This window comes from Cnephaeus nilssonii (genome assembly GCF_951640355.1).
Source record: "Cnephaeus nilssonii genome assembly, chromosome: 19".
Classification (NCBI taxonomy): Eukaryota; Metazoa; Chordata; class Mammalia; order Chiroptera; family Vespertilionidae; genus Cnephaeus; species Cnephaeus nilssonii.
Genome location: NC_137090.1, coordinates 4776404 through 4795134, shown reverse-complemented (window position 1 = coordinate 4795134; position 18731 = coordinate 4776404). Strand labels below are relative to the sequence as shown.

General features: G+C 59.6%; 1 protein-coding gene across 2 annotated transcripts in view; it reads right to left on the bottom strand.

Moving 5' to 3' along the window:
* Positions 1–2998: 2998 nt before the first annotated feature.
* The window catches only part of SDK2 (sidekick cell adhesion molecule 2), a 212894-nt gene continuing 197161 nt past the window's right edge, over positions 2999–18731 (bottom strand). For both annotated transcript variants that reach the window (XM_079799164.1, XM_079799163.1), the window contains 4 exons: positions 17662–17802; positions 17250–17388; positions 14863–14989; positions 2999–7052 (listed from right to left, as the gene is read on the bottom strand). In XM_079799164.1, the coding sequence (XP_079655290.1) occupies positions 6699–7052; positions 14863–14989; positions 17250–17388; positions 17662–17802 (761 nt within the window). In that variant the 3' untranslated portion in view covers positions 2999–6698. The remainder of the gene's footprint in view (positions 7053–14862; positions 14990–17249; positions 17389–17661; positions 17803–18731) is intronic.

The window sequence follows — 18731 nt, the reverse complement described above, 5'->3', positions numbered from 1 at the left end:
CATGTGAGCACGGTTGCTTCTGGCGTGACTGACACGATCTGGAAGGCCAGTGCGCCCCCCCCCCCCGGAGACCCCCACATTTCTAAGATTCAGAAGTTTTCTTTGGAGACATTTCCAGAAGCAGGCAGAGCCCGTGGGGTAAGGACTGGGAGTCGGGACTCACTGAGCCAGAGTCGCGCCCACAGCCAGGAGCTCCTGGAGGCGTCCCGTCTGCCTTTATCCACGAACAATAGTGATAATCCCTTACACATGCGGCGTGTTGCACGGCTTACGAATGACGTTCACGCGTAATCGCCCTGCCCATGCCCACCGGCTTTCCGCGGTTTCAGCGTCCCCATTTTCTGGAGGAGGAAACTGAGGTCTGGGAGTGTTGCACGAACCCCCACCTCGTGGTGTAGAGTTGGGATTTGAGCCAGGTGAGCGATTTAACCCATGAACACAGAGGCTGCTGGGTTCAATGTGAATTTCACCTACACAGCAGTGTTTTCGGATAACCCTGTCCCATGCAAAATTGGGTTTTATCCGGCAGCCCTACCGCGGACCCAGGTTCCAAACCCTTCAAGACCATATTGCTGCAGGCAGCCCAGCCCCCCACCACCCTGCAGCCCATCTACCTGAATTGCGCGTTCAGAGCCTGGAGGTCACCTGTGCCCGAGAGGTCATTTCCCTACGCTTCATTCCCTGAGCCTGATGTTGAAAAAGGCAGAACTTGCACCCATTCCACAGATGAGGTAGCGGGGGATGAGCTCAAGTTCACGTTCAAGCTGGGATTTGTAGGATCCCATGTCTGCTAACTCCATGCTCTCTTATAACCCAAGGTGCTTTTCCCATTGAGTGACACTGGGAGCTTTAAGAAAACTCCACTGAGCGGAGTCCCGTCTACTGTGGGTTGTTGGTTCCAAATTATGTGCGATGGAAATGTTATGTGTGGTCAAAATTACCCTGGAAAACCCCTTAATCACCTTGAACATTGGTCATACAGTACAGAATGTCCTGTGTGTACTGTAACAGATACAGGAGGAGGTCTCTCATCTGACCTCCCTTGACCAACTAGCCGTAGGAAACGATGCCCTACATTCGTTTGCAAACGATGAAGATGCCCACAGTCCCCGAAAGCCCTGCATGCGAATCTGCTCCCCCCGACTCGAGCTGGATGTTTACAGTCAGTCAGTTACCACTGTTCTCAACCTTGTTTTGGCCGCCGTACATTTTCTAGTAATTACATAACTTCATTAAGTCTGATGTAAGCGGCTAAGATTAGAGTGCATAAGGAGAATGAGGACTTCTTTGAAAATGGCATTGGATGGCTTGGGGAAGGAATAAGCTGCAAAAATAAAAGAGTGTGTTGAGTTAGAAACGGACAGGAACTGTGACATTTTAGGGCAAGATAATAAGAGCATCGCCCGTGTTTTTTACTCCGCTAAATGCGGATACTCCGTGTTCCCGTCCGTCTCCCCGGTTTCACGGCAGGAGTCCGCCCTGTGACCTCACTTCTCTCGCGGAGCCGAGAAGCGTTGCTGAGTTTTCAGTGGGTTCAGCTTTTCGCTTGGTGGGACTGGGCGGCCGCTGCCAAGCTCCGTCCACGCAGAACTGGAAGCCGGCAGAATTCCATTCATCATGTCTATACATTTTTATTTTTTTTTTGCTTTACTTTAAAGAGATAGAAACTGAATTCACTGTTGATGCCTTATAGAGGCGGTTTATGTCAGAAAGATACTGAAGAATTCCATATATCCAGCCCATTCTCACACAGAAAAGAAAGAAAAATGCTATGGCCCCACATGAACAGATTGGTGAATGAATCTACATTTGTGAATCTTAAGTAAAAGTAAAGTGTGCCTACATATATGTTTGAAACTCCCTGCTTTAGTTATGTTTTGATTATACAGAGGCCTTATGAATGTGCATTATACAGTAATGTAGACTACCCTATATAATAAAGGGCTAATATGCAAATCGACTGAACGGCTGAACGACCGGTCGCTATGACGTGCACTGACCACCAGGTGGTTAGTGCGCTAGAAGCTGGGCTCACGGTTGGCAAGCACAGCGGCGGTGGCGGGAGCCTCTCCCACCTCCGTGGCAGCGCTAAGGATGTCTGACTGCTGGCTTAGGGGAGCGGGTCTAAGCCATCACTCGGACATCCCCCGAGGGTTCCCAGATGGTGCAGGCCGGGCTGAAGACCCCTCCTCCCTCTCCCCCGAGTGTACAAATTTCGTGCACCGGGCCTCTAGTGTAAAATAAATGGCACTACATGTACTGTTACAATCACTTTTCCTTCACTCTCTTTGACTGGGATCCATCTGACTTAATGTATGTGACGTAAGTGTGGTACAATGTAACACCACTGTACTCATCAAGGCTTAACTCTAAACCTGGGTGGATTAGGTAGGTTAGATCCACCAAACAGTTCTCACTGCCTCAAGACCCCTAGGGCCTGGGGAGCTGGCTTTGTGGAAATTACAATGAAAATGGGCAAGGAAGCCGCCCTCATGCACCAGAGAGGCAGCACGCATGTCTGAGAGCCAGGCTGCTGTAGTACAAACCCCAGCTTTTCCCAGTTCTCCAGGGCAAGCCACTGAAGGCCTCCCCGCTCCAGCCTCCCTCCGAGCGGGTTGCCACGAGGATTCTCGGAGTGACTTAGTGGGCAGGCATTAGAACAGCGCCTGGCACGGGCCGAATGCCACTCACGTGTTAGCAATTGCCTTTACGGTTATTAGTCATCATTACCACTTCTTTTTGCCTCTAATTTGGCATAATCTGAGAGGCCCTTATGCTAAAAGTGTAAAATAAATAAAATAGTATATTTCAGTTAGAGCCACGGATGCCCACTCCCGTATGAATTAAGAAAGTAAGTTGGGCCTTTGATTTTTTTTCTGCAAAAGCCCAGAGGTGGGTGTTTGGGGAGCAGATTGCTTGAGCATCATATGGGGGGGGGGGCGTGTAGGTGTCCCCATTTACCTTCCAGGGAGGAGAAAAAGGAACGTTGCTTCAAAACTCCAAAAAAAAAAAAGTTTATTTATAAAATACTGACAAGTTTGACAGGACATGGGACTTCTCATGGTAGATATTTCAAACCAATTGCTTTCTTACCTTTCCTTTAAAAAATAAACCTAACAAGCTATATGACATATAGATATATATACTTTTTTCTTACACAGACACCTGCCGTAATGAGTACTCTCCCCATAACTTTTCGTTATATCTTTGAAATAAAAAAAATAAAGATTTGTGTTGGTTTTTGGAGTCTCTCTGCGTAAAGAAAGGTAACACGTTGAAATGCTTTTGGTTTTTCTCACGGAAACCAATGGCGGGGAAGGGGGGGTGGTCCCAGGAGGGCACCTGTGCTCGGGGTGGTGTCCGGGTGGCGCTGGGCAGGACCACACAGAGGCACTAGGGAGCCGGCGGCTGCTGCTCAGGGGGTGCCCCCCGGCCCTCCCCCAGGGTGGGCACCTTCCGATGTGCTTGGTGGGAAGGTGAGGGGAGCCCCTGCCCAGGCTGGGCTATGGGGCAGCTCTGGCACCTTTAAAAGCCCTGCCCAGGGAGGTGTGGGTAGACGGAAGGCCTCGAGGCAGCGTGCGCCGGGCCGGGCGGGGCGTCCTTGTTCCCTCCGAATCTGGCAGTGTTGGGGGCAGGACAGGCAGCCTGCGTGTGCAAACTCCCTGGAGCCCCGGGAGGAACTCAGAGCCGCTTTTTGGTTTGTCTTGGCAGTCGGGGTGCAGAGCTGATGTGAACACGGAGGCACGCCAGGAGGGGGAAGGGCAGGGCGGCCTGGTGCGCCCTGTGTGGGCTGCTGGGTGCGACACCAGGTTTCCCGGGGCCACGGCCAGGCCAAGCCACAGGTGCCAGGTGTCCTGGTGTGAACCTGCCGCAGGTGGAGTCACACAGACAAGGGCCCTGGCGTCCCTGGCCCGGGAAACCGCAGGCCCGGGAGGCTCCCTGTTATCCATGGGCAGTGCCCGCCCCGTGCAGCCAGGTGCAGCCCGGACGGGGGCGGGGGGGGGGGCGTGGGAGCCTCCTCTGCCCCAGCAGATATGTAAACAAGGGCAAAGAGATGTCTGCCCGGGAACCTAGAGTCCCAGGTTTGGCCAGGGTGGTGGCGGCCACATTGCCAATGGCGGGAGGGGTAGGTGAAGGGTGGGCTTTCACCCCGGGCCCAGCCTGCCTTCATGGGGTCATCCAGGGGCCTTGGCCAAATTCGCGGCTGAGGCATGCGGCCCGCCGGCCACGAGTTTGACATGCTTGGCTCTGCACAGTGTCCCGTCCTCTCAGACGACAGGTCCCGAGCGGAGACAACTTAACCGGTTGTTGCAAGACCTTCTTGCTAACACACAGGCGGTGTGTGTTCTGTGCATGCCTGTGTGCGCATGTGTGTGAGCCCGTGCACGTGTCAGCATGGGTGTGAATGAGCGTGTGGGGAGGAGGGCGGGCGGACATCTGAGTGCACCAGGTGATTCATGAAAAGCCAAGGAAATCTGGCCTCACGTGCAACACACACACACACACACACACACACACACACACACACACCATGTTTGTACTCGTCCCTGCTTCCGCTCCCCAAAGCCCCTCAGTGGGCTGAGCTAGAATAATTCCCTAATGCGAGCTGGGAACTTCCTTAAATGGTTAAACACACAGCAGATAGGGAAGAAGATGCAGCTGTTTAAAAAGAGAGCGAGAAGCGGAAAGGAAAGAGAAGCGGCCGCGGGTCACGGGCGGGCGGCTGCAGATGTGTTGCTATGGAGACGCCAGATGTGCATGGAAGCCAGACCTCCGGCCTGTGTCCTCCTTGCGGGGGAAAGGCTGTGCTTCCTTTCCCAGACCTGCTCCGTGGAGACGCTCTGTTTGCACACATTTCCTGGGGGCGGGGGGGAGGGGTCCTAGTGAGTAGGGAGGAGCCCGTGGCTGGCTGGGCCCTCTCCCCAGCCCCTGGCCCTGCTTTGGGCCGGTGGGCAGGGGCATATAGGCCCTCTCTCCCCTTGGCTTGCTTCCTAAATCCTCCCCTCAGGTCTCCCCCAACTGTTCCCTTCGCCCCTCAAATAGGTCACCATCAGCCCCTGGGCAGAGCGGGTGCTCAGCACCCCGGGAGCCCCGCCCACGAAGGTGCCCCATGCTGCACCGGACGCGCTGGCCCGGCAGTCTCCTTCCCCAGCTGTGGGCGCCAGGGGCCTCGGGACTTAGCTAGGCTCCCCCTCGGCCCCCGCATCCGGAAGTCCAGGCCACGGAGCGGCTTTTTAAGAACATTCCTCCGAGCGGGTGGTGTGTGCAGAAGCTCTGCCTCCCGTCAGCTATTCTGGTCCCCTGGTCCCCTCGGACCTGCCCTCCCGGCCGGCCTGGCTCCGCTTCTCAGGAACTGGGTCCAGCTCCGAGGATGGGCCGCTCCTGGCTCCAGGCCCTGGCGAGGCGGAGCGGAGCCTCGAGCCATCCCTGTGCTTAGGAGGCGGGTGTTTCAGATGGGAGAGCTGTGGGCTGAGAGGCAGAGGAGTGCAGTTCTGAGGGAGCCTCTGGTTTGGCTACAAGAACCGAGGGGTTTCTCTGGCAGAGGCTCCCGGGCCCTGCTCCTCGCCCGTGGACGGGCGTGTGTGACAGGAGGAAGGTGTCTGTCCAGGGAGACAGCTGTCTGCAAGGTCTCCCTCACCCCACCCTCGCTCCCCAGCCCCAGGCAAGCGGAATTTCCTCCTCCAAGGGGTTTCCTCTGCCCTCTTCCTCTAGGGTTGGGAGTGAGGGGGTGGGGGTGGGGGGAGGAGATGGTACCTGAATTGGAAGAAAGAGTGACGTCAAAGCGGCCTCCTTACTTTCCTGACTTCCTGCGTTTCGCCCGATTACCCCGGTGATGCCCGGCCCGTGCCCCTACTCTGTCCCCGAGTTCATCTCCGCTCCCCTGCGCTCAGGAAAGTGAATCCAAGTAAAGGGGTGGCTGGGCTGGGGGAGGGAGGGGGTGCTCTCCTGTACCCTGAGGAGCCCTCTCTGGATTTACAAGAAAAAAGCATGTTAGGAACAAGGAGCTAGCTAGGCAAATTCTCACCCTTTCAAATGTTTGATGGGGAAGTTGAGCAAGGTGGGGGGGGGGGGCAGTGAGGGTGAAGAGGGGGCCATGAGGGTGAAGAGGGGGACAGTGAGGGTGAAGAGGGGGACAGTGAGGGTGAAGAGGGGGGCAGTGGGGGTGAGGAGCGGGGCAGGGGGCAGCAGGGGGTGGCAGGGACCATCGATGCCCGCTAGTAACAGGGACCCACGTGGCAGTGTTTGGGTGAAGAGGGAGGAGGGGAGCTGTGCCCAGGGACACCCATCCTTGCATAGCACCAGCCGGCCGCGGGCCCAGCGCTCCAGCACAGGCCGGAAGGGGGGCAGCCGGTCAGGCTTCCAGAAGCTTCTCCCCTCAGCCAGGCCTGCCTTGCAGCCCTCTGGCCCTGTGCTTCTCCCCCTCTCTCCAGGGCCCCACCCACTCCAGTGCACCCGGCTGCTCCCCCAGCTCTGCGCACACCCAGAGTCATGAAGCTGGCCGCTTGCTGGCCGCACGTGGGCTCCTGGCTGTCTTCTCCCCCCTCCCCCCTCCGGCTCTGCTGGCCCTGGAATCTCTGGAAAAATAAACTCAGGAGGTGAACAGTTGCCTTGGTTTCCTGGTGGTTTTGTTCTCTGGCGGGCGGTGCGGGGACGGTGGAGGGGAGTCCGGTGCCGTCGTTCTGGTTCCTCTTCGGACGTCAAACGAAGGATGAAAATCCTGCTATGGGGGCCCGGGAGCCGGGGGCCAGGCTGCTGGGGGGGCGGTAGAGGGTGCTCTGCTGGCTCGGGGGGTTCGGGGGGTTCTGGGGCGTTGGGGTCCGACTGGCCTTGGGCCGGAAGAGGCTGCCCTGCTGGATGCCGCTGCTGTTGGCCGCGGTGGCGTGGTCCGGCTCCCCCGAGTCGCTCTCCGTGTAGCTGTAGGCCTGGGCCCGCGAGATGCCCTTCTGCTGCCGCCGCCAGGAGTTGTAGTAGGTGGGGTCGCTGATGTAGTGGTTGACGAAGGAGTGGGCCTTCTGGTGGTTCGGGTCGACCTCGTACTCGCTGTCGCTTCCCTGGGGGGGGGGGGGACAGAGATCGGGGGTCAGGGGCCCCGTGGCGACAGGCGGCGTGCTCAGCGCTGGGAGGCGCAGAGGGCTCTGGTCTGAATGTCCGCTGGCCTCTTCCAGCCCCGGACCGGGGGCCCTTCAGCGCCCCGCACTGCCCCGAGGGTATGGTGCCCCCGCTGGCCTGCCCTGTGGTTCCTTCAGAGCAGATCCTGGCCGCTGTCTCCCGACCTGTTGGCCACGCCAGACCTGAATGATAACAAAACCTACATTTCAAAGCAGAGGTTCATGCCCGGTGTGCTGAGTGCCTGCCTAGGTCCAGCCCCTGACTTACTGCGTGACTGGGGCCGGGGCCGGGGCCAGGGCCAGGGCAGGAGGGAAGACCTGTAGAGGCTCCAGGCACTGCCCACCCACGTGGGATCCGGGATGACAGCCACACTCCATCATACAACACGCATGAGAACAAGGCCCACCAGAGTTCTGGCCGTTCCCCCGACGGCCATCCCGAAGCTTTTGAAAAGAAACGTAACGCATGACATCCGTTGCTAACATTGCTGGCACCCGGGTCTGCTGGGCTCCCACTCCATCTGCCTATCGGGGAACCGTCACGAGGCAAGAGTCGATCTGGGACGCGAAGTGAACGGTGCAGCTAAAAATAGCGTGCGCCCCTCCCCCACCCCACGCTCCCCGCAGGGTTTGCAGAACTAAGAAGGCAGCAGATGGGACCGCCCTTACAACTGACTCTCTGGAAGAGAGACACCCGGATGTTAGCGAACAGTACACGCCCAACAAAACGCAGCTCAGGGCCCTGGCCCGGTGGCTCAGCTGGTTAGGGCATCATCCCGATACGCCAAGGTGGTGGGTTTAATCTCTTGGTCGGGACACCTACAAGGAGCGACCAATGAATGCGTCCATAAGAGGGACAACACATCGATGCTTCTCTCTCTCTCTCTCTCTCTCTCTCTCTCTCTCCCCACTTCCTTTGTTTCTCCCCTCCGCCCCCATTCCTCTGTCTCTCCAAAGAAAATGCAGTTCAGAAGACTGGACTCAGGTTGCCTCATCTCTGCCCAGCAAATGCGTGCTTGGAGCAGCAGGGGAGTGTCATCAACCTCAACAAGACACACTCGAGAAACATACTACAGCAAGGAGCCCAGTGAGCCCAACGCAAAGGAGTCTGGGAGATCCGTGTGTCCTGCTTTGCAGGTAAGGAAGTGGTAGAGTTGGCCTTGCCCACCCGGTCCGAGCCGTGGGATCTGTCATGTGCACGTGTTCTCGGGGACCGAAAGTCCTTTATGGCATCTAGACCCTCAAGAGCAATATCTACAATGCACAGAACCATCGTGACACCATCTACAGAAACGTGACCTGAGTTACCTGTTGAATTGTCACACCTCTGCCTGGAGCCAGTGAATTGTCACACCTCTGCCTGGAGCCAGTGAATTGTCACACCTCTTCCTGGAGCCAGTGAATTGTCACACCTCTGCCTTTTGCCCAAAGAAATGAAGAGCTGGGCCTGACCTCAGAGCTGCCTGATTTCTTCAAAGCCCACACATGCCCAGAGGTCACAAGACGGGGAATGAGAGCCCTGTCCCCTCCTGGGTGATACATTCTCCCGAGTCAGCCTGTGAATTTACGAATTTACGTCCGCTGGCCCCTCTCCTCCACCACCCCCTCCACCCACTCCACAGTCCCTGCCGCTGACCCTCACCCTCCTCACCCCTCTTCCCAGCGGAAAACCCCAAGACCAAGACAACGGGCAGTCCCTCACTGGTCTCCCGGGACGAGGCGCAGCACAATAGGAGCCCCTTGCTTTGCCTCCTGCCCAGCTGCCGGGCCAGGAGGGAACAAGGGGCCAAACAGACACAGGGCTCCATGTGCCAAGAGCGGGAGGGGGGGGGGAGGGGGCACCTGATGCTGGGCCGTGGTGAGGTTGGCCCGGAAGCAGAGAGGTCTGGGCAGGCAGTAGCGATGCCATGAGGCAGGAGGCTGGGGGTCCCTCTGGTCCAGGGGCAGCGAGGGTTGGTGAGTGTCGGGGGGAGGAGGGAGTGCCCACAGTCTCTCCAGCAGGGCACCCAACGACTGGCTGGGATAGTTGCTAGAGGTTTGAGAACTCTGGCCGGCCTTGGGCCTCTGTCTTGGGGGGGGAAATCGCCAGACCCCTTCGGGCTCATCCTGGAGGGGATGGTGTCTGGGGTAGGAGGTGACTGTGGCAGGGGCAGGGCCAGCTCTGCTCCTTACGGGCTCGGTACGAGTGGACCCATCCCGGGGCCTCTCTGGGCCTCCGCATCCCTGTCTGGAAGATGGGTGGGTCCCTGCAGGCCAGAGGGGGAGATGAGCTCCATGGCAAGAAGGCTGTGAGAGGTCTTGTTAGGGAGAGAGTGAGGGTGGGTGTGGGTGGGAGGGACCTGGAAGCCCCACCAGGAGGGATCAGAAGAGGCCAGGGGGTGGGGGAGGCTGACTCTGCTGGGGCAACCCCCACCCTCTCCCCTCCCCTACACCCCACCCCTTCTCTAACGGGGGAGGCCTGAATGGGAGGCTGGGGAACTGGCCTCTCGGCCCTCTTGGGGGGCTCCGATCCCAAAGCCCATTCATCCAATCATCTCCCCGGTGCCTGCTGCCATCTGCTGAGCACCTACTGTGCGCCAGACACTCTGTGGGGCCGCATTCCTGATGGGGGCGGGGAAAGGGAGAGAAGGAAGAGCTGGGAGCCAAATGGGCTGGGGGCGAGCTCTCCGCCTGCCCCCTCCCCCCAGCTCTCCCAGGCCGAAGGAGGGGGTTCCTGCATCAGCGCCTGCTCTCCTCGAACATCTGTTTCTTTTCTGGGTGGGGGTGGGGTGAGAAGAGAAGAGAGCGAGGGGGGACCAGGGGCTCCCATTCGGGCTTTCCACTCCCGAGCGCGGCCCTAGGTAATTGAATGCAGCTTCCCAGTGACGGCCCAGCACAAAGCGGGCCTTTCATGGCAGCCCCGCCAGGCGGCCAGGCAATCAGGCAACTGTCTCAGTTCTGGGCCTCTTAACAGCTCCTCAAAGCTCCTCAATCAGCAATTACCAGGGCCGGGGGGCGGGGGGGGGAGGGGGAGAGGGGGAGGCAGAGGGGGGAAGCTCAGACTCCAGGCCTGGTGATGGGAGCCAGGAGGGGCCCAGCAGGAGGAAGGACCCCAAGAAAAGACAGGGACAAAAGCGGGAGCCAAGGGAAGAAAGCCTTTCGCCTTTCTGCTCGTTTCTGGAGGCGGGAACTTGGCACCAACTCCGCAGGCGATGGGAGGGCGCCGTACAGGCTTGCGGGCCGTGTGGAGACCCTGGCGCCGGGCAGGGTGCCCTCGTCCTGCTGGGTCTCACCAGGTCATGCAGGAACGCCTTGCCCAGATGACAGGAGGTCACCCTGTGCAGACCTTTAGACTGGTCCCAGGGCTGTGGTCTCAGGCGCCGCCGGCACCCAGTCCAGCCTGAAGCCGGCGTGAGTCTGTCCCCTCGGATGCCCTTACCCCGGAGCGAGCCTCTCCTGCACAGGCTGCAGCCTGGGGATCAGCGGTGGGGCAGGGTGGTGGTGGGGGGGACATGCTAAGCGTCTCCCTCCCCTGGTAGCCCTCTGGAGGCCCCATTTTGTCAGGGCGCTGGGCTCCTGGTACTAAAATAGCTGGGAATCTCCCACGAATGTCCTTGGGAACATCCATCTCAGGCACAACGTCACACAGGCTACCTGCGCCCTTACAGACCAGGTGATGGCCAATGTGTGCCTGCCCTCAGCTGTCAGAGGCCTCCCTGTGGCCAGGGGAGTGTGGGGTGTGGGGTGGGGTCAGGGTCCATCTCCCCGCTATGCCGGGCAGCTGGGTGGGGAGGCCAGGCTGCAGGGGACCCGGCCTCAGAGCCAGCCGGAACTAGACTTAAATCTCCACTGGCTGCATTTCTGAGCTCTGTGACCAGAGGCTTGCTGTTTGACTTCAGAGCCTCAGTTTCCCCAACTGATAAGTGGGGATCTTCCCATTTGCACGGCAGGGCGGTGAGATGTTAAATGAGGACGTAAAAAGCACAGGGCTCGGCACAGCAGGTGCCCGGCAAGTGGCATCTCCTCCTCCCAGGCTCTCTCGGTCCTGCCTGCAGCGTGTCTATAGTTCGGTCCAATCTGGGCTTCTCCCGGCGAAGGGGAAGCGGGAGGCGGGCCTCACGGAACCTACAAGACTCGTGGTCCAATCGGACGAACAAGAGCAAACACCGGCTAAGGAGGGGACATACTCCGCAGAGGGAGGGCGGTGGCAGAACTCAGGTGGGACTTCTGAGAATGAAGTGTGGCTTCATTCACCACCACGGCAGCCAGACACGGACCCACACGCCTCCCCTTCTATGCATGAGCCAGTCCTGTCACACGTCCAGCCGAAATGCCACCTCCTCCAGGCAGCCCTCCGTGGGCTTCCAGGAGAATCCGACCTTCCCCCAGGATTTCTCACAGTCCTTTCTCCTCGCCACAGGAAGCAGGAAGCCCTTGGCTCACCAGTTTCCTCCTGACGTTAGTTACTCATTACTTTAATGAGACATGAAAACGTTGATTATTTATACACATGGGGTCTTCCCTCAGAGATCACAATACAACATTCATAAGAGCCTGTCTTGCTCATTACTGGAGCCGCCACCTGTAAACAGTGCCTGGTACTGTTTAGCGCAGTGGTTTTCAATCTTTCTAATGCCGCGACTCTTTAATACAGACCCTTTAATACAGCCTTAGGCTCTATAGCAGCGGCTCTCAACCTTAGGGTCGCCTAAGACCATCCGAAAACACAGATATTTACATTACGATTCATAACAGCAGCAAAATGACAGTTACGAAGTAGCAACGAAAGTAATTTTATGGTTGGGGGTCACCACAACATGAGGAACTGTATTAAAGGGTCGCGGCATTAGGAAGGCTGAGAACCACTGGTAGCGGGTGCAGAACAAATATCTGCTGAACAAACGCACCAAGGAAGGAAGGAAGGGGCTCCATGGAGGGCCAATCCAGTGCTTACCCCTCCCAGGCGCCTCCCAGGGCCCAACCTGTGCGTGGCGCACAGTAGGTGTGCAGGAGGCCCAGAGGTGGAGCCTGGCTTTCTTTAAGGGGCTCCCCCACCCATTCTTCTCCTTGTCTCGACCTGAAAATAGCGATAAACCCACCAGGTTTCCTAGAGCAGCGGTCGCCAACCTTTCGGACCTCACGGACCACCAGTGGTCCTCGGACCACCAGTTGGCGGCCGCCGTTCTACGGGGCTAAGTGGTGCCGTTCTGGAATAATCCTTGGCATCCCTCCTGGAGAGGACTCCATAAATGTTCACTATTTTGATGGGGTGCTCAATAAAAACGACATAAAATCTAACTTGTCCTGTATGTTTCTGTACTTCTCCACATCAGCTTAAAGCCATTGTAAGGAGCTTAGCGGGGCCGCCAGGATCGCACGGAGAACGGAGCAGCGATCAGGAGCGGGCGCCTGGCTTGGAACTTCCTTCCCACTGAGCCTTTCTTGTGTGTTAACCAGGAAACATTCATTCCAAGCTTGGGCTCTTACTTTGAAAATGCAGTTGGAATGAAGCCACACTTCGTTTTTTAGAAGTTCCATCAAACAAGCCACAGGCCCTTTAAGCCTCAGCCTTGTGTGGGCCCCCCGACTCCCAGGCCTGGAACCCCTTCTCCCCCAGCTCTGGAGGCCCAGCCCCCACCCCCACCCCGTGCCCACTGGGGACAGCCAGCCCCCCAGCCTTCACCACAGCCCGTTACGGCCTTTCTCACATCCTATCATGTGTGTCTGTTTATAAGAAACGGGGACATTTTGTTTATGACCGACCGTATCACAGGGAACCGGCTGGCAAATTTCCACCCGTGTTGGAGAGGGAGTGTTGGGTGGTCTGACTTAGAACATAAACCAGGCGGCACATGCACGGCTCACCCTCACCTGGGGGGAGCGGGCTTCCAACGGCAGGGTCTCCAGAGCAGCCCCCGGAGGGGCGCCCGCTGCCCCGACGCTGAGGGACATGCCCTTGAGAAACCACCCCAGCAGGATTAATATCGTGGGGCACCCCCCATGAGCCCCAGAGTGAAAGTTGCAACAGGGGATGCCCCACAATCCACACACTAGCGAGCCACAGGATTTCCTTAGGCTGGTGACCAGGGCCTCGGAGGGAGGCCGGCGGCTGTCTGTCCCGCCAGCCCTCAGGGAGCTCCCGGGAGCCAGGACTTCCAACCCATCCCCTCCATGGCCTCAGGGTACAGGCTCAAGAATGAGTGTGGGGAAGTCAGCGGCAGCTCACCTCCTGCACCCACCCCCCTCACCGCCTCGGATGGACACTGACATCCGGGCCTCCTTAGCTGTCAGGGCACAAATTCCCACCTGACCCTGAGGCACAGGAGACAGGCTGCAGCGGAAGGACCGTTCCAGAGCAAGCAAGACCGGAATGGTCCCACCTGGCACTGCCCGGGCCCGACTCTCACTTAACGCATCCCTGGGTCAGCCCTGGGACAGATGGAGCCGAACGCCTTATGTCTTTGAACTTGACTGTGAGTGCCTAGGTCTAACTGCTCATCACCATGTTCGGGGAGAAAGAAAAACCATGCTTCAGGGAAGCCTGGCCCTGTGAGTCCCCGTATGCACGTGGCTGCAAGGGGTTAAATTCTCCTAACGGAATGCCGGGGCCTGAGTCACATGAGTCCCTGGGAGCCAGGCTGAGCCTGGGTCTCTGTCCCTGCCAGCTGAGCGGGGGCGTGAGCTCCCGCCTCGCTGGCTCCGCCGAGCCCATCAGAAACCCTGGAGCCGAACAAGGCAGCCGTGGGCGAGGGGCCCTGGTCCACGGGGCCCACAAGCCCGATCCCAGGCTGGCTGGCACCTCCCACACAGCCCACAGCCCTGCTCCCTGCTGGCATCGCTTCCTTCTCGTCCTCTCCCAGGCCCGGGCAGAAAGGTCCAGGGCGTGGGACCCCGTGGCCTTTCTCGGTCCTTCCCAGGCAACCACCAGGCTTGGCCACGGGCGAGAGGGCTGGGGTGCGAGGCCGTGACGTCACCTCATCGGAACGCACTCAGCCCCCTCTCCCCTCAGCCTGGGACAGAGTGTCCCCACGTGGCCCACCTAATGGCAGCCTCTCTAAGGCTCTGCCTCTCCCGGAGGCACCGTCCCTTCTTAATACGTGAGCTGCCGCATGCCAGGCCCTGTGCTAAGCTCCTCTCTGCCTCATCGCAGCGAATCCTCCCCACAGCCTCACCAGAGCCTGTTGTTATCCCGCCCATTCTACAGATGGGGACACTGAGGCTCAGAGAGGTTCCCTACCACACCCAGGATGCCCCAGCTCATCGGCAGCAGAGCCAGGATTCAAACTCGGGTCTGAACCTCCAAAGCTCTGTTGCCTTCCCAGTCCCTGCTGCTTCCCAGCCGTGGGGCTCCAGGGCACCCAGCCTTCCATTTCTGGGGCTCATTCTGACCCCGACTTGCTCAGTGTATCGGTTCTCCGGGCCCTGGCAAGACAGGCTGCTGTGTCAACCTCCCTCTCCTCGCCTTCACGGGCCCCGACAGGCCAGAGCCACCGAGCAACTGAGCATGGGGTGCCTCCTGAGAGTGTGAGGACCATGGTCTCGGGGTGTCTTCCATGATCACGGTTCCAGAGACCCCATGAGCCCCGGGTGCAAACTCTGAGCAGAGCCTGGGGGGCGGCAGCTGGCCTGTATCCGACGTGCACATCGTTAGCTGGGGCCCCTGCGTCGCTATGGGCCACCAAGGGGAGGAGGAGGGAGGTCCAGGCCGCCGGACGGGCCGCCCTGCAGGCCCGCTCTCGGGAGGGCTGCTCCACCCCCGTCCGGGGCCCCTCACCTGGGAGTCGGAGACTTCCGAGGGCTTCTCCGTCAGGCTGCTGCTCTCCGCCTGGATGAGGTCGTTGTACTTGGTGACGTCCTCGTCCGAGTAGTGCAGGCTGCCGGGGCTCGGCCGGGGCGGAGACCTAGAGAGAGGGGCGTGGGGTGGGGGCTGAGAGGTGGCCTCATTCACAGCAGCCTCCTCTGGTCCGTGGTCCGGGGAGGCCACCGAGAGGCCTGGAGGCGTGAAGGCCCTCGGACCCCTCACGCTCCTGTGCCTGCTCTTCACAGGCCTGTGCCATGGAAGGTGGCACTGGGGTGGGGGCCCCGCCTGGGGTCGGGGAGGCTCAGGGTGCTGAGGGTGCTGGGCTGAGTTCTTGAATGAGCTCCAGGGAAGTGTGTGTGTGTGTGTGTGTGTGTATGTGTGTGTGTGTGAGACACGGGGGGGGGGGGCAGTGGGGCGCACCTTGATTCTCCACCTATGCTTCTAGGACCGCAGGCCTTAGAATCACCTGCAGTGAATGTGACCCAGCCCCCTAGGCCCCCGAGACCTCCCGAATCGGACTCTCAGGGGAGGCCTGAGACCGTGCTGTAGACAAACTCTCCACGCACGTCCTAACCGCACAAGGTGAGCTTCAGAGTCAGCACCGGGTCAGAGAGCCAGGAAAGCGCCGCCTCCCGCCCTCAGATCGGCTCAGAGATCGCGGTGGTTCCCGCTATGCCACGCCCGCCTTTGAAAACTCAGCCCTGGGCAGAGGCGCGCATTTCCGGGTGAGTGAGAGGCCCGGCTGCCCGTCACCAGGGGAAACGCGCCTGGCACTCCTCCTGCCAGGGAGGCCTGCAGGCCGGGGGCCAGGGCTGCGGGCTCCTGGGCCACGTGGGCTGAGGGTGAGGAGTGGGCAGGCCTGGGGTCCTTCACCAACCACTCTGCCCTCAGGACAGGATGCCAGGGGGTACTGCCCAGGGCCTGACACCCCAGCACCTGCCCAGCCTGCTCTTGGCACTGTGGCCCTGAGCCCCAGCTGTCCGCACGGGGGCCGGGCACCGCCTGCTGCAGAAACGCTGCTCTGAGAACAGTCCCGCGACCTGGGCACATGTCCCAGGCAACCCCTGCCCCCCGACCTCTGATGCTGCCCTGCACTGATTTCATTCCAATCGACAAAGCGCACCTTTAAAATAAAGCAGCAACCGTACTAGCCGAAGCTTCGTGTAGACCAGACAGCGGGCACAGGACACGGAGGAGGGGGAACACGGGGTGCCGGGCTAAGCTGCCCTCGTGACATGCAGGTGAGTGGGGGCTGGCATGTCGCCATGGCTGTGTCAGGCTGGAGCCTGGGGCTCGTCTGGTGCCGACGGGAACTCTGTGCAGGCCCAGGGGTGCGGGGACGGTCAGGGATGGGGTGTGTGCACACTGTGGGTGCGAGAGGCAGGCCAGGCCAGGCCAGGCTGTCGGTGAGACGCCCCTTGTTCCGGGTGGCAGGGCCCTGGAGCCAGCCTGGCGAGACTGTGGTGGCCATGCTGGGCCTGCCACAGAGGCATCAAATGTCCCTTTCTTTGGAAGGCTGGCTTTCTCAGAGGGTGAGACTGGGCCTCGTTGGCCAGCACCCCGACCCCCACCCCCACCCCCATCCCCACCCCCACCCCCCTGAAGAACACACACATCGCCTCTTCCCTCCGGGACCAGACAGAGACGTTTTTGTGAGCTGCCCCTGCCCTTGGCCATGGGCAGCCCTGCGGCCGGAGGAGTCGGTAGGAGGGCCTGGGGTTGGAGAGACGTAGGGGAGAGAGCTGGCGTGCCACCCACCTCGTCCTTCCTGGTGGGCTGCTTAGATGCTGCCCTTGGGGGACGATGCTGAGAGTGTGGACTTGGGGGGCGGGCGGGTGGGAGAACGTGTTCTGCAATGACAGCAGGCATGAGGGAGGACCAGGGGAGACGTGGCTACACTCGGGGTGCCTTTCCTTTCCTGGGGGGCGGACAGGTAGGGCGTCCCCGATTGTGGGGAGCTCCTGGGGCCTCTCACTCAGGTGGGTCTGCCCAGCCTGGGCTGGGCCGTCTCCCCTTGGGGGCAAGTGGCTAGCATGGCTTCGGGCTGTGACTAGGGACCGCTGGCTTCAGAGGGCAGTCGGCCCGTCTCCAACACTGGGCACGTTATTTGCCTTCTGCTGTGATTGATGGAAACCCTTTGTCCCCACCTCCTTGTGACTTTCTCGCCAGTGTGCCCTCGCCCGGGCCGTGGGCCCTGGCCCCTGCCTGTGCTGACCGTTGTTCCCACTCACTGGGGTGGAAAGCCGTTTCTGGGGCAGGGTGAGGCCGAGTGGGCACTGCTTGCCCTGTGGCCCTCCCCAGCTGGGCACTGCCGGCCCTCCAGCCCCCGTCCTCCCGTCCCCCACGCAGAGGGCTGCTACCTGGTGTACAGGCCGTTCTTCCGGCAGAAGGAGTTCTTGACGGAGAGGCGCCGGTTGTTGAGTTCCAGGGCAGGGAAACTGCTTTCATCCAAGCTCATCATCTCCCCATGGCCCAGGGCACCAGCCTTGGCACTGCTCCCTGGGGGGCAGGTTGGCACGGCTCGGTCAGGCCACCCCTTTACACTGGGCAGCGTCCCCTCCCCCACCTCCCTTCTCCCCACCTGGCCGGCTGCCCCCTCTTCCTCTTGCTAGAGCTGAAACCCATTAGGAGATGGAAACTGGGTAGGAAGCCCGGGCTGCTCCACCTGTGGGAGCAGATGCACTTCCGGGAGAGAGACCTCCACCCGTCCCTGCGAAAGGGAGGCGGACACGGGAGGGCCCAGCCCCGCTGGCAGGGTGGGTGCTGGCTCACCCGAGTCTGTCTTCTTGGCGTACTTCTTGCTCTGGCCCCGGATGATGAGCACGAAGACCAGGAGCAGGATGAAGATGAGGCCGACCAGGGCGACGACCACCAGGAACCACCACTCCTCGTAGAACGGGTTGGTTTTCTGGGCTGGAACACGGGTGGGGCGTCAGGACCAGGGTGCTCAGCCCCTCTTGCCTCCCAACCTCCCACTCCAGTGGGTGCCCTACATCCTGCTCTCAGTCTATGGGTAGGCGGGGTCTGTGCCCCCTGAAGGAGGTCAAGCCTACGACAAGGTTGGGAGGGACAGTCTCTGATCAACGGGGCTCCCTGGAGGCTGCTTTGAGACAAGTGCTGAGGTTGCTTCTGGACTCAGGAGGAAACAGTGCCGGGATTGATTAGTGATGTCTGCTGGAGACACGGGCTGCAGTGGAGGAGGGATGGTGTGTTTGCTATTTTTTCTTTAAAAAAATTTTTATTTTATTTTATTGAATTCAGAGAGGAAGGGAGAGGGAGAGACAGAAACATCAATGATGTTTGCACGCCTCACACTGGGGATTGAGCCTGCAACCCAGACATATGCCTCGACCGGGAATCAAACCAGGGCCTCCTGGTTCAGAGGTCGAGGCTCAACCACTGAGCCACGCTGGCCAGTCTCCTTTTTTTTTTTTTAATATATATATATTTTATTGATTTTTTTACAGAGAGGAAGGGAGAGGGATAGAGAGTTAGAAACATCAATGAGAGGGAAACTGGGGATGTGCCCGCAACCAAGGTGCATGCCCTCGACCGGAATCGAACCTGAGACCTTTCAGTCTGCAGGCCAATGCTCCATCCACTGGGCCAAACCGGTTTCGGCCGGCCAGGCTCCTTTTATTTTTCCATTTCCACCCACGGTCTACCTGGGCAGGCAGAGCCAGCTCTGTGTTGGAAAGGTGCTTGTCTGGCCTGTGCTGGGCCTGGGAGCGTCTGTCCCCAGGCTCAGTTGGGACGGAATCGCTTTCTGGTAGCAGAAAGCAGGGTTGTTGGGGGAGGACATGGGTGGGACTTTCAAATGCCTCTCCAGGGAGGGCTCCCCT